Here is a 27,740-nt window from a genome sequence, read left to right on the forward strand (position 1 = left end):
TTCGAGAGAACAGCATCGAAACATGTATATTATCTAGGGTGAAACAGATCACCAGCCCAGGATGGATGCATGAGACAAGTGCTCGGGCCTGGTGCACTGGGAAGACCCAGAGGGACTGGGTAGAGAGGGAGGTGGGAGGAGGGATCGGGATGGGGAATACATGTAAATCCATGGCTGATTCATGTCAATGTATGACAAAAACCACTACAATATTGTAAAGTAATTAGCCTCCAACTAATAAAAATAAATGGAAAAAAAAAATCTGAACAGACATTTCTCCAAAGATACCCAAATGACCAATAAGCACATGAAAGGGTGCTCAACATCAAGAGTCATCAAGGAAAATGCAAATCGAAACCACAATGGTATACCACTTTACATCCACTAGTATTCTAGAATTTAAAAGTCAGATAATAACAAGTGTTGGTGATGACACAGAGAAATCAGAACCCTTATACACTGCTTAATGATGCAGTTGCTTTGGAAAATTGGCATTTCAAGTGACTAATTATAAAGTTACCATTTGACATACTAATTCAACTCCTAGGTATATATCCAAGGTAAATGAAATATATGTCCATTCAGAAACTTTTATATAATGTTTACAGTGGCATTATTCACAATTGCCAACTGCCCATCAAAAGATTCGGAGAAGACAATGGCACCCCACTCCAGTACTCTTGCCTGGAAAATCCATAGAGGAGCCTGGTAGGCTGCAGCCCATAGGGTTGCTAAGAGTCAGACATGACTGAGCAACTTCACTTTCACTTCTCACTTTCATGCATTGGAGAAGGAAATGGCAACCCACTCCAGTGTTCTTGTCTGGAGAATCCCAGGGACGGGGGAGCCTGGTGGGCTGCCGTCTATGGGGTCTCACAGAGTCGGACATGACTGAAGTGACTTAGCAGCATCAACAGATTAATCATAAATAAAATGTGGTATGTCCATAAATGGAGTATTATTCATCCATAAAAAGGAAGTGCTAATACATGTTATAGCATAGATAAGCCTTTAAGACATTATGCTAAGTGAAAAAAATTAGTCAGGAAAGTGCACATGTTATATGATTCTGTTCATATGAAAGTCCAGAATGGGATAATCTAGAGACAGAAAACTGCTGAGTGGTACCTAATGCTGGAGAATGGGAGACTAGAAGGGTGATAGCTAAATGGTACAGCATGAAGTTACAAAATGGACTCTGATGATGGATGCACATATCTGTGAATATACTAAAAACCACTGAATCATACACTTTCAATGAGTATTATGTAAATTATATCCCAATAAAGCAGGTTTTAAAGATCTCTATGTCTAGCAGTTCATAGAAAATACAGGAGGCAAGAAACAAGTTAAATAATGCCACAAGGAAACAAGGACCCAAATCATAATGCGGGATATCCTACAGACAAATGTCTAATTCCTCAAATAAATCAAGGTGTAGAAGGAGGCAGAAAGAAAGCTGCGACGGAGTGAGAGCCATAAGAAAGAACAAATGCATGACGCGGATCATCTATCAATTCTGATTCCAACAAACTCACTCTAAAAAGAATGTCTCTAAGATAATCAGGAAAATTTCTATATGTTCCATAATTATTTTTGGTTTTGTTGGTATGACGATGATATGTTATTGTTGCAATGTCCTTATTGGTAGAGATTACTGCAGAAGTTACAGGAGAAAGGACAGGAGGCCCAGAATCTGCTAGGAAAGACTTTGAAAATTTCCTCCTTCCCCTTCCTTTCTGCTCCTTTTCCTTCCTAAAAGAACAATCAGTCCAAAAGCCAAGAAGATAGGTCTCAGTGCCACGAGGGTCATGTAGCCACAATGGCCCCACATGGCATCCTAGAGTGCGAGCAGAATGGAAACACCCATGGGATGGATGGATGGGCTGGCGCAAGGTGTCAGAGACATCCCTGCCAGGGAGAAGGTTGGGCAGTGCAGTCTGGTGGTCAGAGCCTTGGATGGGGAGGGTGTGTGTGTGTAGGAGGCTAGAGCGGCACAGGCATCGGAGCGTGAACAAGGTGAGGAGGGAATCACGTGCAGAATGGTTGGGCTGGGAAGTCCAAGTCAGGGCTGGGTGAGGAAGGTTTCCGCACCCAGTAGGGGCAGCAGCCATAATGGGTGATACATCACATACAAAGGAGTTCATCAAATCGGTTAAATTGTTAAGAATAATGGGAGTCAGGTTTCTTATTGTTGGAGAAGGGAGCTGTAGACAGAGAAAAGGAAAAAAGTAAAAATGAACCCTGTGACTGTAGCTTGAAATTAGAAGAATTTTTGTGAACACCTGGTTTCTAATTGTCTGGTGGCTCAGATGGTGAAGAATCTGCCTGCAATGCAGGAGACCCGGGTTCAGTCCTGGGGTGGAGAAGATCCCCTGGAGGAGGGAGTGGCTACCCACTCAAGTATTCTAGCCTGAAGAATCCCATGGACAGAGGAGCCAGGTGGCTAAAGTCCACATGATTGCAAAGAGACAGACACAATTGACTGACTAGCGCTTCACTTTCACAGATAGATATAGAAATAGATATGGAAATAAGTGTGTGTGTGTGTGTGTGTGTGTGTGTGTGTGTGTGTGTACAGTGTCTGTCCATTTAGAGGGTCTGGTAGCAGCAACACCCCACCAGCAATGAGCACATGCAGTGCCCAGATCTCGGTCTCTGAAGGAACCAGACCAGAGTTCATTTGGAGAAGTGGGTAACTGCAGGACTCAGCCAGGTGGCCGAGTTTTATCATTTTGCTGTTTTATCATTTTGTATCAGAAGAAAGGAGATGCTGAAAGATAAAGACATGTCAAAAGGACATAGAAGCCAGCTTGAAGGAGCATCAGAATGAATACAATAACTAAGTATAGCCCGTTGGATGGCATCACCAAGTCAATGGACATGAGTCTGAGCAAGTGCAGGAAATGGTAAGGACAGGGAAGCCTGGCATGCAGCAGTCCCTGGGGTTGCAAAAAGTCCGACACGACTGAGCAACTGAGCAACAAGTAATAGCCCACTGAATAAAACAGGAAACTAGAAATCCACAACAGCAAAAATACATAAGTGATTATATTGAAAGTTTGATCGTGAAGACAGTAGTTATGTAGTTTTCAAAGTACCTCCCCCAAATGTTAACTCAAGGGAAAGGAGAGGGTCCTGCTATGGGGAGGCATGCCGACACCTCCTCGGTGAAGCCATCCAGGTGAACACTCACCAGCAGTCAGCATCTCCCCAGCAGGATGCAGTGATACAGCGAGCAGTGTTCCTATGATAGTTCAGCCAAGAGGCATAAGCTGATTCCAATAATGAGGAAACATCAGAGGAACCTGAACTGAGAACTGTTTTAATTTGAAGAAGGCTAAATAGACATCACCACTGAATGCAGCACATGATTCTGAACTGGATCCTTTCAGGACAAAGGACACTCTTGGGACAACAAAAGGCTCTGGAGGATGAGGTGGTGGTGATGCAGCAGGATAAAGGTCTGATTCATGCCGGTGTCTGTACCATGGTTAGGCAGGAGAATTGTTAGCAGAAATTCACACACGAGTACTCTCAGGGGTGATGGAATGTCTGAGCAATTGACTCACATGATTCCAGAGAAGAAAGTTTTTGTATACTGTGCTTCCAAACAATACTCCAAAAAAATTAATGAGGTGAGATACAGGTGAAATGAGATTAGAACAATATTGGTCATTGTTGCAGCCAATGATCAGTACTTGGGAATTCATTAGACCACTTTCTTTGCTCTGGTGCATTAAAGAAACATATAAAGCCAGTGTTGACAGAAGACAGATGGAGGAAGAAGGGGAAGCAAAGAAAGGACCCACAGGGTACCCACTCTGCCTGGGGCAGGGGACGAAGTTGTGAAACACTGGTCCTCACACTGATGGAATCGGAGACAACCTCGGGGAAGGCACAAAATTAAGCACTAGAAAAACTAAAATACTTGTCAAGAAATTAAAGAGGTAGCAAAAATGAGGTAAACTAAAGAGTGTTCACAGGGAACATCAAGAAACAATGTCTTGAAATTTTAAATTAATGAATCAAGCACTTTTCAGAGAACTTTAAAGAGAATACATTGGCAAAGCCAGTCTCTCTCGGAATTGGAAAGAGAGTAAGGAGGAGGGAGGGGGCCTATTAGTCTTCATTAAATCCTTTCTGTCTTTTTTGTTTATATCTGGGGACACAACATTGACAGAAAGTTAAAAGACAAATTGCTGAGATGACCTTGTCAGTCAAGCACTTTTCATGCTTCCTTACATTTCTCCGCCTCTCTTGGGGTCAGGTGGGGACTAATGGACCATGAGGTGAGTGACATGTGTCGCTTCCCCAGTGAGGCCACTGATCTTCCTCCATTCCTCTCTTCTCCATGGTGACAAGGCAGACCCAGGAGATGAACAAGCCTGCATCCCTGAGTCACCCAAGCAAGAACCGGAGAGACTAGGGAGCCACAAACACCAGCTTGGCGTGAGTGGGAACAGAAGCTCTGCTGGATTAGATCACTTTTAACCAGAATTCACCTTTTATTTGTTGAGGCAGCACAGTCTAGACTGACCGGTAAAAAAGGAATTTAAAGATAACAACATGGCTCTATTAAGTGGAGGGATTGGGGGAAGGCTTTCTTAATTACACTAAGAAGAAAGTAACAACCTAACAAACGTGAATGTTGGATGGCTGTTGTGGTTTGGTGATTTTACGAAAGCAAGAGCCCCTGTACGTGCTCTCATACCTGCCACAACCTGAGACCACGTTAATAAACAACCTGAGACCACATTAATGAAGCCTACGAACACCCAGTCATGTGTGACAGCAGCTTGTTCAAATGCAAGCATGCTGCCCACCACACTTTGCTGGCCCTTCAAGGCCAAAGTGATGAATCAGTGATAAATGACTCAGGGAATAATTTTAGACACAGAGGGCTGACTAAATGTTTCTGAAAGATGTTGAAAAGATAAAAAAAAAAAAAAAGTGCACCAGATGCCATCTCTGAGGCTGTTCCTACAGACCAACTCACGGGCCTATTTCCAGCTGGTACTTTCAAGGGTCGGTAGCTTCAGCAACTCCCCAAGAGCTCAGAAGCCCAGCCACAACCATCCCGTCACCCCAGTTATCAGCGCCCCCAGGAGTCTTGAACAATCAGTGCACAGTGGGAAGGCACATAGGTTGATATACTCGGGGGTAAATTTAGATGCAAAACTGTTTTGCATCCTTATTTTTCTGAGTAATCTGTTCTGCCAAGCTTCCCCCTTTATAGTCTGGGACCAACCAATTACCATGAAAATCAGATGAATAAATATTGAAGAGAATGTGTTCATCGTCTATTTTCGTGTCCTCACAGCAAGCAAGCAACATTATATTTTTAATTAAGTCTTTCATTTCCATTTTGCCTTTCAGCTAAAGCTGTCCTCCATAGGATCAATTAAGCTAGATAATCAGATCCAATGAAAAGCCCCCCAAAAGAACAGTTATTAGTAGGTGTGATTCACACATTTTCCCAACCATACTGCAAATTTCTGCTCCAAAATTAAAGTTGTAGAGACAACACAGTGCGGGGTGTTCGGGGCTTGCTCAGACATCTGGTCTAACTTCATCTCCTTCTTACCTTCTACATTATCTCTATACTGTCTTATGAATGTATAATATATTAGTAGTACATATCTTTTCATAAATCATCCTTTTATCTATAAGGACTGAGTGACCAAAAAAAAAAAAAAAACTAATCATCTTTGATCTACAAGAGGGTATAATTTAGCTAAATTTTAATTAAAAAAAAAAACCTAAAAATTTCAACCAAAATATGTATATTCTCATAGAATTGCTTAGATATTTTCTCTCCTATTTACTTAGAGATAACCACAACAAATTTCATAGGAAGTCAATGCAGACGGAAAGAACTCTGGATTGAGTCTGTGTAGAAAACTTATTTGCGAACCCAGTTGCCTTCTTGGGTCCTCAGTTAGTTCCTAACCTGCAAAAGTCTGAGGTTGATTTATGTATTCAGTTATCCAATGATTACTGAACACTACTTATGTACCGGGCTCTATTCTAGATGGTGGAAAATAACTACACTGAACAAGATTGCTACCCTCATGGGGATTATAGTCTAGTTGTTGTTGTTGTTTAGCCTGTAAATCGTGGCCAACTATTTTGTGACCCTGGGAACTGTAGCCAGCCAGGCTCCTCTGCTCATGGGATTTCCAAGGCAAGAATACTGGAGTGGGTTGCCATTTCCTTCTCCAGGGGCTCTTCCCAACCCAGGGACTGAACCCACGTCTGCTGCAGTGGCAGGCAGATTCTTTACTGCTGAGTCATTAGAGAAGCCCTATTGTCTGGTTGGGGGAGCTAAATAATAAATTAGCAAATAAAAGAGTGCTTGTTTGTGATAAGTACTTAAGGGTAAGAATAAATCAGGGTAAAGAAGTAGCAGTTATACAAAGGATTCTCTATGAGATAAAATGGTGGGGGGAGGAGGCTTCTCTGATTTGGAGTAAACCTGGATCATTGTAAGAGGTGAGTATAACGCCATAATCTTGACATTCCCTTGATGAACACACAACCAAAGGAAGCAAAGACGATGAAGACAGATTTCTCTTATGAACAGCACCTGAAAAAATTCTAAAGGAAATATTCAGACTCCAAATCCAAATCCATGATTTACTATGTCATAGACCAAGCAGAGTTTATGCCAGGATGAAACATCAGAAAAATCTACCTAATTCCCTAGACAAATGGACTTTAGGGGAAACAAATCATGGCATTATCGCAAAAGCTGTTGAAGAAACATTTGATAAAGTTCAATACCTATACATGATAAAAGTAATTGGGTAATTAATATATACGTTAATGGGAGCAGAGATTATCCTTCCCACTGGTCATGGATATACACCAGGTGCCAAAATCAGTGTCTGGATTAGTGGACCTTCAGTGCACATTTGTTGAGTGAAGAATGAATGAATGAAGTCCTTTAGGCTGATTAGAACATCTAGGGAAGCTTCCATCATCCTTAAGAGAGAAAGTGAAAGTCACTCAGTCTTGCCTGACTCTTTGCGACCCCACGGACTGTAGTCCACCAGGCTCCTCTGTCCATGAAATTCTCCAGGCAAGAACACTGGAGTGGGAAGCCGTTCCCTTCTCCAGAGGGTATTCCCAACCCAGGGATTAAACCTGGGTCTTCTGCATTGCAGGCAGATTCTTTACTGTCTGAGCCACCACAAAAGCCCGCATGAAAACTTAAGAGGCCATTCCTTTTCAGGTTGGACACTGCACAAGGGCGCCCTCTCCTGGCCAATGCTCAAAGATGCCCTGGTCAGCGCAGCAGTACTCTGTGAGGTCTGGGATTTGGAAGACGAAGAGAAACAGTCCGTGTTTGCAATGGCATGGCCGTTGGTCCAATAAAACTACGGCAGTCAGAAAAATTTCCAGAATCAAAATCACACTACTTTCCTCTCCCTGCAGCAATAGCTATTGAGAAAAAGTAATCAAAAATAACATATCACTTAAAACAGGCACTAAAACCGGTCACCCAAGGAAGTAACCTAATAAAGGAAACAGAAGAACTTTCTGGAGAGAATTTTAAAATTCTAACAAAAAGTATCTTAAAACTAAATAAGTGGAGACATGCCACGTTCATGGAGGTGATGATTTACTACTAAAAAATGTCAGCTCTCCTCAAATTAATCTGCAAATTCAGCGCAAGTCCTCTCAAAACCACAGCATGTATTTTTGGTGACTTGGTAAACTGAATCTAAACTCAGAACAAAGAACAAAGGTCTGAGAATAGCTAAGACAACTTATGAAAAGGAGTCTCAAGAGGAAGGACTCACGCCACCAGATATTAGGATAGTTTAAAGCGTGATGACTAAAGCAGTATGGAACATGCACAAGGAAGGGAGTGTCAAACCAACAGAACAGAACTGAGAGTCCAGAAATAGACCCATGACACAGAGAACTTAGTGTGTATTAGAAGGAGCATCAGCACCACGGAGAAAAGATGAATTCTTTGCTAAATAGTGATGGGAAAACGGACTCACTACATGGCGATTTTTTAAACGTCGTGCCCTTCTCTCACATCATCTTCTAAAGTAACTTCAGTTGGGCTTGAAAGGTAAAGGTGAAAGATAAAACCATGAAGCTAATAGGGAAAAAATACCAAAGGAAGATGCAGTATACCTGTGATTGGTAGGTGAGAAATCTTTTAGAACTATAAACCATAAAGGGGAAAATTAATGGATTTAGCTATATTCCCAGAAAAAAAAGACTTTTATTTGATGAAGAAGGTCACAGACAAAATTATCTGAGAGGTGAAGATGTGGGAGAGTACATATGGACATTCTATGACTGGAGAAAACTCAAGGAAGGCCATTAAGAAAATTAAAGGGGAAATATGGGGGAAAGATAGGAATATAAAATTTACGAAGAAACCTGTTAAAGTGCAATCAAAGAATTGCATGGCAAACAATAAGACATCTCTTCACTCCCCACCCCGTCATATTAGCATAATTAGACAGAACAGGCCGATGAGGGCCCTTTGTCCTCTGCCACTGTGCATGTCGATAACCCTAGTCATTCTGGAAGTAAATGCAACCCCACAGTGACATTAAATGTATATACATTCTGCGATCAAAAAGTCTACTCTTGGGATATGCCCAAGAGAGAGTGTACCAGATGCAGGGGGAAACAAGAATAAGGTTTGCAGCGACTTCAGGTTTTTAATCCTTCACAAAAGAGCTCAGGAAGTGATGTGTAGACTGTGTATCCAGTGAGCCCCAGATGGCCCACCTAAGTAACACATCATCATGCAGAGGCACCACTGGCAGATCTCAAAAACATGTGCCGAAGGGGAAAAGAAAGAAAGGATTTGTGGAACAATATCATGTTTGTGAATTTCTAAAACACAGAACCACAAGATATGTATTTTCCTTGGTATGTATATATATGTGAGAAAAAGTCCACACAACTAAGGAAAGTGGGTTGGAAGGCTATAAATTACATTTATGGGGTGTGGTTGCCCAGGTGGAAGGGAAAGAGGAGATGCAGAGGTCTAGGGAGCCAAGGTGGGCAGGCAGCTAAGTCCAGACACCTGAGGCAAAACATCCTCTCTAACACACACAGTTCAGTTATGTCCAAATTCAACTGAGGACTGTCTTCATCCCTACCTGTCAATCAAAAAATGCAATATCTGTCATACAGAACAGACTTGTCATCGCCAAGGAAGGGGGGGTGGGGGAGGGAAGGACTGGGAGTTTGGGATTAGCAGATGCAAACTATTATACAGAGGTAGGATAAACAACAAATTTCTGCTATATAGCACAGGGAAATATATTCAATGTCCTGTGATAAACCACAATGGAAAAGAATATATATATATGTACACACACACACACACACACACACACACACACACACATATATATCTCTGTAAGTATAACTGAGCCACTTTTCTGTACAGCAAAAATTAACACATTATATATCAACTATACTTCAATAAAATTTTTAAAACAACATCCTTTACTATAGAGATAACTCTACCTGCTGCATTGTTCTCACTGGATAAAAGATTTTAAACAACAATCCTGGAATTTACTCAATAGTTAGGTTAGTGTAACTACATTTATTAAACTTAGTAATTCTCAGACTATGCCAGGGTGAAGTCAAATTTGTTTACTTACTGGAAGATGGGGTATTCAGTCAACCCTACAGAATTACTGAGAAACAATTGTTCTGCTAGGAAGAGCCAAAAAGCCAAACTCACTGTCATGAGCCATTACTTCTCTCGGTGGGAAAGCAAGAGACAATTCATAGGAGGCTTACCTATTGCTCCGTCACATTTTACAATCCGCAAATAAAATCTTGTGGTTCAACTTGTAGAGAAATTTGAGGTGAGTATCAAAAGCCCAGGAACCCCGCACTTGTGATCAAAGATTCATTATGAATGTGTTTGAAAGGGAAACTCCTGCAGTTTTTATATTCACTTTAAAGAATATGAGCATTAAGGCTTTCCACCTGGGCTCTGGTGCATTTCCAAGTCTTATAAATTGCATGGGGCTCTAACAATGGGCTCCAGTAATCTGACTCTGGCCTGAAAGTAAGTCCTCTGGGCCTGGTCTCCAGGGTCCCAGAGAAGTGACTGTCAGGACTCAGCACGCATATGTGGGTAGAGAAGGAAAGTGGTACCCAGTGCAGTGACCGAGGGGAGACTGTTGGAGGGAGGGTAGCCTCACCGTGCCTTCTGGGTCCACGAGCAGCAAGTGTTTGGCCTGGCCGTTGTGCATGCCAGTGAGGACGAAGGAGCCTGGGTTGGTGGTACTCTTCCTGACCAAGAAGTCTCCATCTCTCTTTAGCAGCCCCTCTGCCTCCTTCCTGCTCATCTCCCCTTGATACCAAGGCTCTGCTTTCAGTTCTTCCAGCATCTTGGCATCTGGCACTCTGGGTGAGACGGGGCTGATGCACTCCATGGAGGCTGCCTTGCTCAACACAGGCCCCAAGGACTGAATCTTGAGGGCATCTTCAAAAGGCTCTGCCAACAACATGTGCCAGCAACACGTCAATTCCAAGGAGAGCAGAAGATAAACAACACAATGTGAGGGTTGGCAATGCAAAGGCAACTTCGACCAGAAAAAAAAAAGTAGAGAAAACTGACTGGCTGGTAAGATAACAAGATTCATCGTCATGGCATTTGAAAACACAGCCCAAAACTTGGCATGACTCTTTCTGATGAGTCTGCTTTCCCAAGACAAAGATTCAAGCACACCCTTTGTCTCACTAGTTAGAATGACTTCATTTGTGCATGCTCCAAGAGGCCGGGCATACTACATGCCATCTACTTTCTCTGTAACGTTGGCTAGCCTCTTCAACAAATGTGCTCTCTTCTGAATAAAAATCTGTCAACATCAAAGAAAATACACGGAGGAAAAGACAAATTGCAAGGTTTTGTGCAAAACCGAAACCCAGCCCAACAAATGTTTCTTTCAAAATCTTTGTATTAGGTGCATTTTTAAAAGCGAAGAAAACCAACATTTATTAGCGGCCCTTTGTGTGACTTGCCCCAGGCTAGGCGCTCTACATCCCTTTGACATTCATTTGTTTCCCTGTGGAAAAAGGCTCTTGTATGAATGTTTGAGATTGAGCTTGACTCTATGCCCTTCAGAGCACACTTCTCACTGTGGGGCAATTGCTCTAAACAGCAACAGGTATCAGCAGTGAGAGAAGTCGACAGGCACATGTAATTAAATCTCAATGTTCGATTTTCAAACAAAGCAATATGTGTAACAGCACTCTGAAAAATGCACACAGTGCTACACAAGAGTAAGGTGTTGTGATGTTCATTGAGGACCACACTGCCAACACGATACAGTGCAAACACCACTAGACCAGGAAAGTTTGTCTCCTGGGCATGGCTACATCCCCAGAGGCCAACACTGCTTCTGGTTCATAGTTTGTACCCTACAAACATTCAGGGAGTGCTGTAAAATCAGACCAGTTTGTTAAATGTTAGCAGAGAATGGGCAGAAGTGAAGTGAATAAATGAAACCAAAACTAAGACGTTTTGACAACTTATTAAATTATTTACAGATTTGGGCCCCCCCCCCAAAAAAAGAAGAGGTTAAAACTATGGGCTAAAATTGTTTGTGTATTTTCTTTCTTCATTCTACTTTTTTCCCTGATTACCCAGAGTAGTTGAAAATTTGTATTCTGTTTCTATACCATCACCATCATCATCACCATCATCTCAGACCCACTAGCACCAGCATCACCATCAACATCATCATCACCAACACCACTATCACCATCTCATCATTATCGTCACCTTCATTACCATCATTATCATCACCACCACTGTCAGTACCATTACCAGAACAATCAGCACCACTATCACCATTGTTATTTAGCTATAGTGGTTCAAGATACTGCTTCTGGTGGCTCAGACGGTAAAGAATCTGCCTGCAATGCGGGAGACCTGGGTTCGATCCCTGGGTCAGGAAGATCCCTTGGAGAAGGGAATGGCAACCCTCTCCAGTATTCTTGCCTGGGAAATCCCATGGACAGAGGAACCTGGCGGGCTACAGTCCATGGGGTCACAAAGAGTTGGGCACAACTGAGTGACGAACACTTGGCCTTGGTGTTCAAGATAAACAGGGCACTAGGTCTACTTCTCCAACACCTTTCAGCAGATATTAGCTTCTCCAGGGCTCTGTCTGCTTTCTCTCTCCCCTTCTCTAGTTTTGGGTGTAGGAGTGGAAATTGAGGGATGAGAAAAGGGTGGCTTGGGCTTTCATTTTTCCCATCTCAAACCCCAGCCGAATCTAACTCTTCTCAGGCTCTGGGGCCAGAATTCACTGGCAACTTGACTAAATTAAGCAGTGAAAATGGTCTGCCATAAATTCAACTACTAAAATAAAGTTGGGAGACATTGCTAAAACTGGAGCAGAGGGTCAAGGAGCTAACAGTTAAGTGCTAAATTTTGCAAAGTCCCTTCATACCTCCTAGGCTATTTCCACTTTTTTTTTTTTTAATGAAGAGATTGGATTAGATTGGATTAGATGATTCTGCAGTTCTTCTGGCTCTGGTGAATTTTTGTCTGTCATCCTGGGAGAAATAGACTATTGTTGTCATGGTGCAGCCTATTCATAAAAGCACTCAATCCTATCCTCACCCACATACAATACCAAGTATTGAACCAACAGTGAATTTACCAAACTTCTGGGAGTCTCTATTTCTTCCTCTGCAAAAGAGTAATAATAATGATAATAATAATATCTACCCATAAGACTACTGGAAAAATTAAAAAATATGCACCTTGCCAGGTGGTAGAAACTGACTAAATTCTAGTCTCCTCTCCCTCCCTCTTCAGCCTGTAAAGTTCTCAATGAAGTTGAAAAAGAAATCTGGGAATGTAAAGCTATCTGTGAGCTTAGAAAGCTCTTTCAAAATTCTTTAACAACAATTTACACTTTCATTAACCAGTTCACAGATGACTTATTTTTCCCAATCTATATGACAAACAGAGGTCCCTGACACCTATCACACTAGAATGCAAGCAACAGTAATTTGGGGTCACTCTTCTCATTCCATTTTATTTTCATCAGAGCATTTGTCACTACCTGTAACACGTGGTGGTTATTTAAACTCCATGAGAGTAGGGACTTTGTCTATTTTGTTTTCCTGTATATCCCCAGTAAATAGAACAGTATTTGACACCTGGTGGGTATTCAGTGGAGAGGAAGAAGGGGAGAGGGAAAGTGGGTGTGTGTAGGCAAACACATGGGTGTATTACAATTTCTCGCTTACATGTTAGTTTTATTCAGCAGATTAAGAGGGGCCACGCCATTTCAGCTTGGCATCCTTAAAACTGATACAGTATTTTAGGCACACAATATCCAATTAATACCTAAGTGAAGAAATAAATGAATGCATTCATTTATGTATATCATTTGTCTCAATATGATTGTCAAGGACAAAGTTAATTATAAAAAGAGGGGGAAGTTGCTTTGTCTTCTGCAGAGAACTGCAGAGAAGGTTGTAATACGAAAGCAAAAAAGTTCAAAATCTTGGAAAACTCAATCATAACCCAGAAAAAAAAAAAAAAAACCCAGCTAATCAGCATTCTTAATCAAAACCACACTGGAAGAAAAAACAGTAATTGCACAGATTTCAAACAAAAGACAAAGTTAAAAAAAAAAAAAACAGCCTTAAAAGAGAAAAAAACAATAGCAAATGGAAACGCACTCATGTCAAAGAGGTCTTTCCGAGGGCTGCTTTCTGCACTGCTGCCCGTGGCCGGCCCCGTCTGCTGGGGGATACGCTGGGTATTGACATAGGTGGGAGCTTCTCCCGTAGGAGCCACATGTGATTTCCCTTCAGGCATGCTGTAGATGTCCAAGGATCCTGCAACAAGAAAATAGACCTCTTTTCTCTTCTGATCGTAATGCTATTTATGTTAAGCCACCCAATGTTTCACAGAGAAGTTCCTTTAGTCCATCATGAGAAAATCGTTCTTTCCAATGCCCATCTATTAAATCTCTTCTCTGACCCTCTTACCCTGCTGTGCTTTGGCTAGGATACTCTCCACTCCTTCCTGTGAAAACGGGCCCTGCCAGCCCAGGATGGTGGACAACATGAAGGTTAGGAGCCTTGTCAAGACCCTAGGCCCATCTGACTCAGGCCGGGGTGGGGCGCAGGAGGAGCAGGGGAACCACACCTGCCACAGAAGCTTCCTCAGCCTCCTCATTCCCTCTGCGAAGGACTGAGATCAAAATAACTGAGCAGAAGAACAATGAGCCTTATTTTCACTGCTCTTTTTTTCAGTGTAGGTAAATGCGTCATATATTAACTCCGCTAGAAATGCAATGCATTTCCAATGCTCTGGCCCCATTTTTAGAAATAAAGCAATATTTACCCCATTTGCTGATGAACTGAGACTCTTTCCTGGTAAAACAGAATCAGGCTTGTGCCATCTGGGACTTCCCAACTGAACCAAGGCTGTTGAGGTTGGACTGGGGGAGGGTCACTGCTATTGTCGCCCAAAGTGAAGGAAGGGTGTGGCCCTGCCCAGGTCACCATCTGATTCTTTGCACAGGATCACTGTTTCTAACAAACTTCCACAGACACTCTCAAGATCACCTCGGGCCTAGAGAGAGGTCACCTCTCCAGGTGGTGGGGCATGAAAGTTGCTCAATCCAACCGGCAAGAGTGGGCTCAGGATTCTTTAAGAAACTTTCCCAGGAGCCCACTGAAGGCCTTGTGGCAGCACCACTGTCTCTGGCCTATAAGCCTGAGAACGCAAGTGTCCTGAGAAAGTCATCAGCTTCAGATGTTTGCGAGTGTTGAGTGCAGGCCAGGGAGACATACACTCCCTGATGGTGGTACCCAGAGTTCAGTTTCATTTATGGGAAATGGCTGCTAGCAGATTAATAGAGGTTTATTTGTTCTATGGACAAGGTATTTATTGCTTTCCAATAAGAACTTGAAATTCATTAAGAGTTATGAGTCTCAAGTTCCAGGCCAAGAACTTATATGAGGCTCATTTTTTCTCTGGTGAATTTCTTACATTGTCTTTTCCTTATCTGGCTGGAATAACTTGGATATAAAAAAGGACCTCATTTTCAAATAAATCTAACAAATTTTTCAATAGAGTCAATATCTAATGTTAAGTAATGTGTCTCCCTTAGTCTTTAATAGTTATTCGATGTCTAAGTACATGATTGTTGTCTAAAATTTTTTAAATGTATACAGAACAAAGTTGAAAATGTAAAAAAGTGCCTCTGGCAAAGTTATAACTTTAATTTGCTATTTCTATCCAATTCTGAGGTAGAGTCATGTCGTTTGTTGGCTCTTTTATGGATTATTAACTGGGAAGCACAAATGGGTCATCGTTCAGCTGGGGCAGGCATGACATAAAATTATTTCACAAGAGGAACATTTGAAATACATATTGTCATTTACCCACTAGCACAAATGGCAATAATGAAGGTGAAAACCTTAATGTTAAACCAACAAATGGTTAAAATATATACATAGAAGCATACATCAGATCTTAATTCATTTATTAATCCATCTCCTTTAGACCCTGTAGCCAGGACCCTGGAACTGTCAAAAGTTCTCGAAATGTTTGAGGAGGTAAAATGTTTAAAATTAAAAGAAACCTTTAAAACGTACTCATAGATACATACATGTGTATGCTTATCTAAAAATAACTGTCTAGAGAATAGAGACTGATGTTAGCAATTAAACTAAGTAGTACTTAATTAGTCATACTATTTTTAATGCAGGATGTAGGTGCATGCTTATAGGTTTGATAAGAAGTGAAATGTCCTCTAAAAGGACCCAGGCCCTGTGACAGACTTATACTCCAGGTACCATCTCTGCCAGGGCTGGTATCATTCCGTTCTTCCTAAAGGTGACCGTAGAAGAGGGAGGTGGGGCAGAGGAAAGGAAGGGAAAACTACAAGCCGCTATTAGAAGCTACCAAGATTCCATATTGACTCCAGAGTCTCCCACCTTAGCCTCATTTGAACTGGGTGTGGAGTTGGCCCTGGGGAGGTGAATTCCTCAGCCCCTGGGTGGGCAAGCCCTCCTGCCGGAGAAGGGCCTTAGGGGCACAGTCTCAGCGTGCAGGAGAACAGGAAGAACTGGGAGGGGTGAAGAGTGAGCTGGTCCTGGTGCCCTGGGAGGGATTATCTGATGCGTGCCCTCCGACATCCCTGACAGCCATTATTTCTATTTCTTTGATTTGGTATCCCTGACAGCCGTTATTTCTGTTTCTGTGATCCGGTTGGGATACTGCAGCTCCACCCACAGCAGTTATTTCCAGTCAGCCACTCTGTCACTCCACAGGACAGGAACCAGCCACTAGGGAGCACATCACTTTTGAAAAGTATTTTTATGTTTCTTGTCCACCTTACCTTGCCTCTCACCTTGCCTGACAGGTGTAGGCTGCCAGTCTTCACCAAACGGGTCTCCTAAGTGTCTCCCCTGGTAGTAAGTTTGCTCTTTTCCTGCAAACTATAGACATATGTAAATACAAAACAAGAAAAAGTCCTCTTCTTCTTGCATCTCCACCTTTAAAAACCATAGTACAGTAGAAGGGACTTCAGTGGCCAGTGGATTGCATTCCTGTTGCACTCAATTTTCCCTTCATGCCTCACAGTTGACATGAAGATTTGGGAAGTAAGTCTGTGTGGGTGTGAAAAAAGAGGCTACATCTCATCAAAACTACAGATGCTCCCTGTTTTCATAACCTACCCCCCCCACCTCCCTTCCCTAAGTGTGACCATAAACTGAACTCTCTACATACAGCCACATCACAGAACATGCCTTAAAATGGATTTCAGTTAGAGACTATTTATGTGTCAGAACATAGTTTCCACCCAGCATATACACCTATAACCATTCATTCCTGGGCAAATCCACCTTGTCGATTCCTTCTTATAGAGCTTTGACCCTTGGCTTCAATGTTATTTACCACTTTTATTGTCATCCACATAAGGTAAGCGACATCAAAAAATTCCCTATAACAATGAGATATCATAGAGCTACCAAAACTCTAGAAAGAGAATGTCTTACTAGAATTTTGAATTAGAGGGAAAATCAGAGAGATAAGTAAAATAGAAAACCTAAAAAAAAAAAAAATCCTATGTTAAAGGCTTACATTCTTTCTCTTTCCAGAGAACTCAAAGTACCCCAGGCTTTTAAAAGTCTTGAACTCTCTCTTTTCCTCATTAAGTTCGCAATACAATGGGATTTGTCCTGGGATGAAGAAGGAACTTGCAGACTTGTATATCTCAGGAATCACAATGGCATTCCAAGGCATTTGGAACCTTGTGATGTTAAAGCAAAAGCTTCCCCTACTGTCTGCTTTATGAAATTCAAGGGGAGGAAGTTTGTGAGTTTTTCTGTCTGGATAAAACATTAGCCTGAAAATAGAGTTGAAGAAAACAATAGGAAATGAAGTTCAGTTAGCTCCCATTCAAGGATAGATATAAGACTCACCTGGACTGTGTCAGGACCATGGGGTCTGGCTTTCAGGCGAGCATCGGCAAACCCCCCTGGAGGAGGTGTCTTGCTTGGAACACTGTTGTAATACGGGTGATCTGACCCATCACTCTCCTCTTCAGTCCACGGCTCATCTAGACTCTGCATTCTGTTAAGAGAGGGTTTTCAAGAACTTTAACCAAAAGTTGAACTTACTGTCAAAACAAACAAACAAAAAAATCTAATGTTAGTAACGATAGTCCCAGATAGCAGAGTTTAGTCACTCCCCCTTCAACGACCTAGGTCTCAGGCACATGTAAAAAGCAGATGAGTGGTTCAGCCAAATACCCCTACCTTATTCACAGTGCTACCCTTTAGAAAATTCCAGTCTTATTTGAAACAGAAAAGAACTCCTTTATTAACACTACATTTTAATAAGGAAAGACATAGTTTATATGTAATGATAATCAGCTTCTTGAGGTATAGACACACATTTTCGTACATCATGAAATTTGCCCAAAACAAAATTAACTCTAATGGAGATTTAGTGACATCAAGGAAAATGGCAGAGTAAGGACCTCTGAATTATTCTCTCCTCTGTAATGACAACAAGAAAGCTAGCAAAAAATGTTTTCATGATCAACATTTTTAGAACTCTGGAAATTAATCAGAAGTTTGTACCAATCTAGAGAGTGTTTATTAAATAAACAAAAAAAGACATAAATAGCTGGCAGGACAAGAGTTTTGGTGCATTTTAACTTGCTCTGTTGCCATCTCCAGGGTAGCCTTAAGAGCCAAAATCCAATAGTCACAGTGAAAACCGGCGGCCTAAATAACTAGACGAGGGAGGAGGCAAAAGAGCATTTATGTTCCTGTAAAGCCCTATTCCCAGAAAACAGTCATTATGAACTTTCTGATCATTCTCTATAAGACTCCACTCCCAAAACTGTCTTTATTTGGCCTGATTCAGAGCTTGTCTATGGAAAACAGCTTCTTCCATAAGGTCATTTGTCAAAAACAATTAGAGGCAATTATTTAACACTATGACTCCCTGAAACAACAGATAACATTTGGGCTAAAGAGTAAGCTAGTCAAAAAGCTTAAAAAAAAAAGCTGGGAAATGATAAACTTTGACATATTTCTAGGAATCTAGGCATCTACATGTATGCATAGAACTGTTTTCACATCCGGGTTGTGTACCTGCTCAGAAAAGATGTAAGAAGGCATTAGTTCTCATCTACACTGACCTTGAAGTTTTGCACAAGCAGAAAGTGAAAGCTAAAGCAGAGTTGCCAGCTGCCCAGCTAAGTGTTGAAGGAGTTCCCCAAGATTCACACAGAGTAACTCAGCAAAAGCTGGGGGACTTAGTGATTTCAGACATTTAAATCTCTCTTTGATCATTAGCTGTCTAATAAGTAACCTGAGCAGAGTTGTCAGTGGTCATATGTAACAAAATATAGACTTTACTACGTTGGTTTAGGAAAATCATTAAAACAAACAACCACAACAAACAGCAACAACAGCTACTCCAGTGAACACGAGTAATAAGAAAGTAAAACAGTCCTATTGTTTATATGGAGACCTTTTGAGAGATCTGCTGCTGCTGCTAAGTCGCTTCAGTCGTGTTCGATTCTGTGCCACCCCATAGACAGCAGCCCACCAGGCTCCCCTGCCCCCAGGATTCTCCAGGCAAGAACACTGGAGTGGGTTGCTATTTCCTTCTCCAATGCATGAAAGATCTGGATAGAGGGTAAAACCAGCCTCAACGTTACCTTAAGCCAAAGCCTAAATCCAGAGCAAGTGAATCCCAATTCTTTTCAATTTATAAGAGATGAGGAAGCTGCCGAAGAAAAGCTTGAATCTAGCAGAGGATGGTTCATGAGATTTAAGGAAAGAAGACATTTCCATAACATCAAAGCTCAAGGCAAAGCAGCAAATGCTGCTGTATTGATAGAAACAATTGCAAGTTATTTGGAGTATCTCACTAAGATAACGAAGGTGGCTACACTAAACAACAGATTTTCCATGTAAACAAAATAGCTTCATATTGGAAGAAGATACCATCTAGGAATTTCAGAGCTAGAGAGAAGTCAATGCCTGGCTTCAAAGCTTCAAAGGACAAACTGACTCTTGCTAGGGGCTAATGCAGTCGGTGACTTTAAGTTGAAGCCAGGGCTCATTTACCATTCTGAAAACTTTAGGGCCCTTAGGAATTATGCTAAATCTACTCTGCCTATGCTCTACAAATGCATCAGCAAAGTCTGGATGACAGCATATCTGTTTATAGCATGGTTTACTGAATATTTTAAGCCCACTGTTGAGACTTATGCTTGGACAGAAATAATTCCTTTCAAAATATTACTACTTATTGACAGTGTACCTGGTCACCCAAGAGTTCTAATTGAGATTGATGTTGTTTTTAAGCTTGCTAACACAACATTCATCCTGCAGCCCCTGAATCAAGGAGTAATTTCAATTTTCAAGTCTTATTACTTAAGAAATACATTTCATAAGGCAATAGCTGCCATAAGTAGTGATTCCTCTGATCAAACTGAGCAAAGTCAATTGAAAGCCTTCTAGGAAGGACTGATCATTCTAGATGCTATCAAAAACACCCATGATTCATGGAAAGAGGTAAAACTTCAACATTAATAGGGGTTTGGAAGAAGTTAGTTTCAACCCTCATGGATGACTTTGAGGGGTTTAAGACTTACAGGGAAAGTCTGTGTTTACACAGAACTTTATGAGCTATAAATGCCTATATGATAATAGACAATATCAAATCAACAACCTGAATTTCTACCTTAATAAACTAGAAAATAAGAGTTAAACCCAAAGCAAGCAGAAAGAAAAACAATAAAGATTACAGTAGAAATAAAAATAGTAGAAAATCAATAGAGAAAAGCAATGAAACCGAGTTGGTTATTATAAAGATCAACAGTATTGACAAATCTATAGCTAGACTGACCAAGAAAGAACAGAGAAGACTCAAACTAAGTTAGGAAGAAAAGTGGAGAAATTGCTACCAATCTCATACATGAATTAAAAGGATTATAAGAGAAACTATTAAAAATTATATACCAACAAATTAGGTAATCTACATGAAATGGAAAAATTCCTATGAAGACTCAATCTATCAAAAATAACTCAAGAAGAAATAGAAAACCTGAAGATAACTGTAACAATGAGACTAAATTAGTAATCAAAATCTTGCTTCCCAAGAAAAGCCCAGAATCATATGGCTTCCTGGTGAATTCTATCTAATATCTAAAGGAGAATTAATAGCAATTCTTCATAATTCCTCCAAAAAAACAGAAGTTTTCAAACTAAATCTATGATGCCAGTATTATCCAGATGCCAAAACCAAAGACACTGCAAGGAAAAAAAAAACTGCAGACCAATATCTTTTATGAATATGAATGGAAAAATCCTCAACAAAATACTAGCAAGTCAAAAATCCTCCAGCAAAATACAAAAAAAATCATACACCATGACTAAGTGATATTTCTCTGGTAATGCAACATTGTTTAAACATTCAAAATCAACTAATGTAATACCAATAGAATAAAAACAAATGCCAAATACTCATATCTAGACACAGAAAAATCATTTGACAAAATCTGACAGTTTTCCATGATTTAAAAAACCCTCAAAAATCTTGGAATAGAAAGGCCTTTTTCTCAACCCAAAAAAGAGAATCTATGAAAAGTCCACAGCTAAGAATACAATTAATGGGAAAATTCTAGATATTTTCCTCCTAAGATCAGGAACATAATAAGTTTGTCCCATCTTTCTACCTCTAATCATTGTACTAGAGATTCTAGCCAGGACAATTATATAATAAAAAGAAATAAAAGGCATTCAGATTAGTAAGTCAGAATAAAACTATATTTACTTGCACAGGACACGATCTTGTATATAAAAAATACCAAGGAATACACATACACACACAAATGACTAGAGCTAAGTGAATAATAAAAAATAAATGAATTCAGCAAGTTTCCACAATACATAATCAGTGTATAAAATCAATTGTATTTTTATATATTAACAATAAAATCCAAATTAACAATCAGTTTCACTTATAGTATCAAAAAGAATAAAAGATTTATTCTTTTGGTAGTAATAACTACCAAAGCAAGTGCCAGACTCATAACTGAAAATTATAAAACATTGTTGAAAGAAATTAAGGAATTCTAAACAAGTGGAAAGACATCCTGCATTCATGAATTTAAAGATGTAATACTGTTAAGATGGAGGTACTCCCCAAATTGGTCTATATCTTCAAGATAATTTCTATCAAAATCACAATTGTCTTCTTCTGTAAAAATAAACAAGCTATGCTAAAATTCATTTGAAATTGCAAGAGGCCCAAAATAGTGATCAGGGTCAAACATTAATAAAGAAGAATTTAGTTGGAGGACACACACTACCTCACTTCAAACTAACTATAAAGCTATACTAGTCAAGAAAATTTGAATCATATTAATCATCTTTTCTGACCACAATGCTATGAGATTAGAAATCAACTACAGTAAAAAAAAATTATCAAAAAAAAGCCACATGGAGATTAAACAATATGTTACTAAACAATCAATGGATCACTGAAGAAATCAAAGAGAAAATCAAAAAACATCTAGAGACAAATGGCACCAAAAACATGGCAATCCAAAATCTGTGAGATGCAGCAAAAGCAGTTCTAAGAGGGACCTTTATAGCAATACAATCTTACCTCAAGAAATGAGAAAAATCTCAAGCAAACAACCTAAACTCACACATAAAGCAACTAGAGAGAAGAACAAACAAAATCTCAACAGTCCTCCAGAAGGAGAGAAGTCATAAAGATCAGAGCAGGGATAAATGATATAGAGACAAAAGAAAACAATAGCAAAGATCAGTGAAACTAAAAGCTGGTTCTTTGAGAAGATAATGTTGGTAAGCCTTTAGCGAGACCCATCAGAAAAAAAGGGAGAGGACTCAAATCAATAAAATTAGAAATGAAAAAAGGAGAAGTTACAACAGACACCACAGAAACACAAAGGACCAAAAGAGACTACTGCAAGCAACCATGTGTCAGTAAAATAGACATTCTGAGAGAATGGACAAATTCTTAGAAAGGTACAACCTTCAAAGACTGAAACAGGTAGCAATAGAGAATATGAACACATGAGTCACTGAAATTGAAACTGTGATTTAAAAACTTCCAACAAACAAAAGTCCAGACCCAGATGGCTTCACAGATGAATTCTATCAAACATCTAGAAGAAAGTTAAAACCTATCCTTCTCAAACTAGTCCAAAAAATTATAGACGAAGGAATACTCTCAAGCTCATTCTACAAGGCCACTATCTCCCTGATACCAAAACTCAACAAAGATATCACACAAAAAAGAAAATTACAGGCCAATATCATCGATGAACAAAGACACAAAAATCCTCAACAAAATACTTACAAACTGAATCAGACAATGCATTAAAAGGATCATACACATGACTAAGTGGTATTTATCCTGGGGATGCAAGGATTCTTCAACATATGTCAATCAATCAATAAAATACACAATATAATACTAACGAACTGAAGAATAACAACTATATAATCACCTTAACAGAGGCAGAGAAAGCTTCTGACAAAATTCAACACCAATTATGAGAAAAACTCTCCAGAAAGTAAGCATAGAGATAATATAACATAATAAAGGCCATATATGACAAACCCACAGCAAATATCATTCTCTACAGTGAAAAATTTGAAAGGATTTCCTCTAAGATTAGGAATAAGACAAGGATGTGCAGTCTTGCCACTTTTATTTAAGATAGTTTTGTGAGTCCTAGCCACAGCAATCAGAGAAAAAAAAGAGAAATTAAAGGAATTCAAATTGGAAAGCAAGAAGTAAATTTGTCACTGTTTGCAAATGACATGATACTATACACAGAAAGTCCTAAAGATGTTACCAGAAAACTACCAGAGCAGAATTTGGTAAAGTTGCAGGATACAAAATTAATATACAAAAATCTCTTGCATTCCAATATGCTAACAACAAAAGATCAAAGAAACTAAGAGAAACTAAGGAAACAATCCCATTTATCACTGCATCAGAAAGAATAAAATATCTAGGAATAAACCTTGCTTTAAGGAGGCAAAAGACCTATACTCAGAAAACTATAAGATACTGATGAAAGAAATCAAAGATAACATAAACAGATGGAGAAATATACCATGTTCTTAGATTGGAAGAATCAGCATTGTCAAAATGACTATACTATCCAAAGCAATCAGCAGATTCAATGAAACTTCTATCAAATTACCGATAACATTTTTTCACAGAATTACAGCAAGAAAAACTTCACAGTTTGTATGGAAACACAAAAGACACTGAAGAGCCAAGACAATCTTGAGAAAGAAAAATGAGTCTCTCTGACTTCAGGCTATACTACCAAGCTACAGTAATCAAAACAATGTGGTACTGGCACAAAAACAGAAATATAAATCAGTGTAACAGGAAAGAAAGTCCAGAGATAAATTTACTCACCTATGGTCACCTAATCTATGACAAAGGAGGGAAGAATATACAATGAAGAAAAGACAGCGTCCTCAATAAGTGAACTAGGAAAACTGGACAACTACATCTAAAAGAATGAAATTAGAACATTCTCTAACATCATACACAAATATAAATTCAAAATGGATTAAAGGCCTACATGAAAGACCAGACACTATAAAATGCTTACAGGAAAACATTGGCAGAACACTTTCTGACATAAATCACAGCAGGATCTTTTTTGGTTAATCTCTGAGATTAACAAAAATAATAATAAACAAATGGGACCTAAATAAACTTAGAAGTTTTTGCACAGCAAAGGAAATCATCAACAAAATGAAAAGAAAACCCACAGAATGGGAGAAAATATTTTCAAACACAGCAAGCAACAAGAGATTAATCTAAAATATATAAACAGCTCATGCAGCTCATTATAAAGAACGAACAATCCAATCAAAATTGGGGGGAAGATCTAGAAAGACATTTCTCCAAAGAAGACATCCAGAGAAAATCATAATTTGAAATAATACACACACCCCAATGTTCATTATAGCACTATTTACAATAGCCAGGACATGGAATCAACCTGAATGTCCATCGACAGAGGAATGGATAAGTAAGATGAGGCACATACATGCAATGGAATACTACTCAGCACAGAGTAAAGCAAGTCAGACACAGAAGATAAATATCACATGATGTTGTTTATACATGGAATCTAACAAATAAATGGTACACATGAACCTATTTATGAAACAGAAATTGTCACAGATGCAGAAAATGTACTTATGGTTACCAGGGGGGAAAAGGGAGGGAGGGATAAACTGCAAGATTGGAACTGACATATACACACTACTGTATATGAAATAGATAACTAATAAGAAACTACTGTATAGCTCAGGGAACTCTATTCAGTACTCTGTAATGATCTATGGGGAAAAAAATCTAAAAAGAAGTGGAGATATATACATATTTATATATGTGTATATATATATGTAACTGACTGACATTGTTGTATAGCAGAAAGTAACACAGCACTGTAAATCAACTATAATTTTTAAAATGGGCCACGGATTTGAGCAGATATCTCTCCAAATAAGATATACAAATAGCCAATAAGCACATGAAAAGATGCTTGACATCTAGTTATCAAGAAAATGCAAATCAAAATCACAATTAGAGACCACTTTGTACTCATGAGGATAGCTAAAATCAAAATGATGGACAATAACAAATATCAGTGAAATTGAAACTCATACATTCTGGTGAAAATATAAAATGGTACAACCACTTTGGAAATCAGTTTGGCAGTTTCTAAAACTTTAGCACAGTGTTACCATATGACTAGGCAATTCTATTTCTAGTTATATACCCAAGAGTATTGAAACATCTGTTCACACAAGAACTTGTACACATCTTCACAGCAGCACAATTCATGAGAACTAAAAGGTGAAAACAACCCTAATATCCACAAACCAAGGAAAGTATAAACAAAAGGTAACAAATGTATGCAGAAGAATATTATTCAATCCTAAAAATGCCAAACTGATACATGGTACAACATAGCTTAACCTTGAAAACAATCCAGTAAGTGAAATTAGTCAAGCACATATTCTATGATTCCATGCATATAAAATATCCAGAACTGGTGAATCAATGAAGACAGAAAGTAGAACAATGATTATCTCGGGAGAGAAGATTGCAATTTGGGGAATTAACTGCTAATAAGTATGGAGTTTCTTGCTGGGGTGATGAAAATGTTCTGGAATTATATAGGAATGATAGTTATACAGACTCTGACAGTACTAAATACTACAGAACTATATATTCCAAAAGGGTATTTTCATCATAAATTATATATCAAAAAATTTTTTTAATAATCAAAAGAGATTTGACTACATTTGAATTCTTTTTCATTGTCTTCTCTGATTTTGTGTTGAAAATGACCCTGGATTTTGGCGAGGAAAAATCTTCTAAGGAAAATCAGATCATACCAAAACTTTCATTCATTTAAAAGCACTATTTTTGATTTCCAGTTGGAGATGGGTGATGATTCCAGATACAGAATCTGTCCCCCAATAATTAATACAATGAGCAAAAAATAATTCACGAATAATAAGTAAAGTAAAGTCATCCAACCATCAGCATCAAGAGAAGAGAGAGGAAGCCATGTGCACCAGCCTGAAACTTTGAGATGCTGGGGCAGCTTCCTGGGCCCTAACGTCACCAGCCTCACTCCACACTCATCTGTCCCCAACTCAACTCGGAGGAACGTGGACAAAGAAGCTGATTATACCAAATTCTCACACTTCCAGCTCATTCCCAATTTGAAGAGAAATGGCCTGAGCAAGCGAGAAGCAAACCCAAGGAGAACTGCTCACAAACAGAACCTCCTGTCTTGCTGGCCTCTGGGAAATCTAGAAGGAAAATGGGCCAGTGACTTCTGCAGTCTAAGGTCTCTGAAAAAGGGTGGGGAGGGGAAAAAGAGTGTGGCAGCTGGAGGCAAGATGTGCTCTCTCATGGACCCAGTAGGGCCAGAAGGCAGCACATTCCCACCTGATGGGTCTCATACCTCCTCAGTGGACACAAGCAGCTTGTCAGGCCAGATGGGAATGATGTCAGGGAACACAGGACCCCTGGCTGATGCTCTGCTTTAGAAATTTTTTACCATTACTTGCATATTGGATTCAACGTTTTCTCAATAGATAAGATCTCTCTTCTTCATTTTCTTTCCCCAAAACTTCTTCAAACTTTATTATATAGAAACATGTAAGGACTTCACACCTTAAGTATATGCCCAGAGAAGCATGTCCCAAGAAGAAGAAATGCAAAAAGGCAAAATGGTTGGCTGAGGAGGCCTTACAAATAGCTGAGGAAAGAGGAGACTCGAAAGGCAAAGGAGAAAAGAAAAGATATATCCATCTGAATGCAGAGTTCCAAAGAATAGCAAGGAGAGATAAGAAAGACTTCCTAAGTGATCAATGCAAAGAAATAGAGGAAAACAATAGAATGGGAAAGACTAGAGATCTCTTTAAGAAAATTAGAGATACCAAGGGAACATTTCATGCAAAGATGAGTACAATAAAGGACAGAAATGGTACGGACCTAATAGAAGAAGAAGATATTAAGAAGAGGTGGCAAGAATACACAGAAGAACTGTACAAAAAATATCTTCATGACCCAGATAACCATGATGGTGTGATCACTCACCTAGAGCCAGACATCCTGGAGTGAGAAGTCAAGTGGGCCTTAGGAAGCATCACTATGAACAAAACGAGTGAAGGTGATGGAATTCCAGCTGAGTGATTTCAAATCCTAAAAGATGATGCTGTGAAAATGCTGCACTCAAAATGCCAACAAATTTGGAAAACTCAGTAGTAGCCACAGGACTGGAAAAGGTCAGTTTTCATTCCAATCCCAATTCCAAATCCCAATCCAAGAAAGGCAATGCCAAAGAACGCTCAAACTACAGCACAACTGCACTCATCTCACAGGCTAGCAAAGTAATACTCAAAATTCTCCAAGCTAGGCTTTAATAGCACGTGAACTGAGAACCTCCAGATGTTCAAGCTGGATTTAGAAAAGGCAGAGGAACCAGAGATCAAATTGCAAACATCCGCTGGATCATCAAAAAGGCAAGAGAGCTCCAGAAAAACATCTACTTCTATTTCATTGACTATGCTAAAGCCTTTCACTGTGTGAATCATAACAAACTGGAAAATTCTTAAAGAGATGGGAATACCAG

General features: G+C 39.6%; 1 protein-coding gene across 6 annotated transcripts in view; it reads right to left on the reverse strand.

Annotated features, from left to right (window-relative positions):
- The window catches only part of SHC3 (SHC adaptor protein 3), a 183,768-nt gene that overhangs the window by 27,653 nt on the left and 128,375 nt on the right, over nt 1-27,740 (reverse strand). For 3 of the 6 annotated variants that reach the window (XM_070459401.1, XM_070459398.1, XM_070459399.1), the window contains 4 exons: nt 17,473-17,623; nt 16,386-16,485; nt 13,711-13,869; nt 10,206-10,501 (listed from right to left, as the gene is read on the reverse strand). In XM_070459401.1, the coding sequence (XP_070315502.1) occupies nt 10,206-10,501; nt 13,711-13,869; nt 16,386-16,485; nt 17,473-17,623 (706 nt within the window). The remainder of the gene's footprint in view (nt 1-10,205; nt 10,502-13,710; nt 13,870-16,385; nt 16,486-17,472; nt 17,624-27,740) is intronic. The other 3 variants (XM_070459402.1, XM_070459400.1, XM_070459403.1) reach the window with 2 other exon arrangements.

Source organism: Odocoileus virginianus, chromosome 31, assembly GCF_023699985.2.
Source record: "Odocoileus virginianus isolate 20LAN1187 ecotype Illinois chromosome 31, Ovbor_1.2, whole genome shotgun sequence".
In the NCBI taxonomy this organism is placed as follows: Eukaryota; Metazoa; Chordata; class Mammalia; order Artiodactyla; family Cervidae; genus Odocoileus; species Odocoileus virginianus.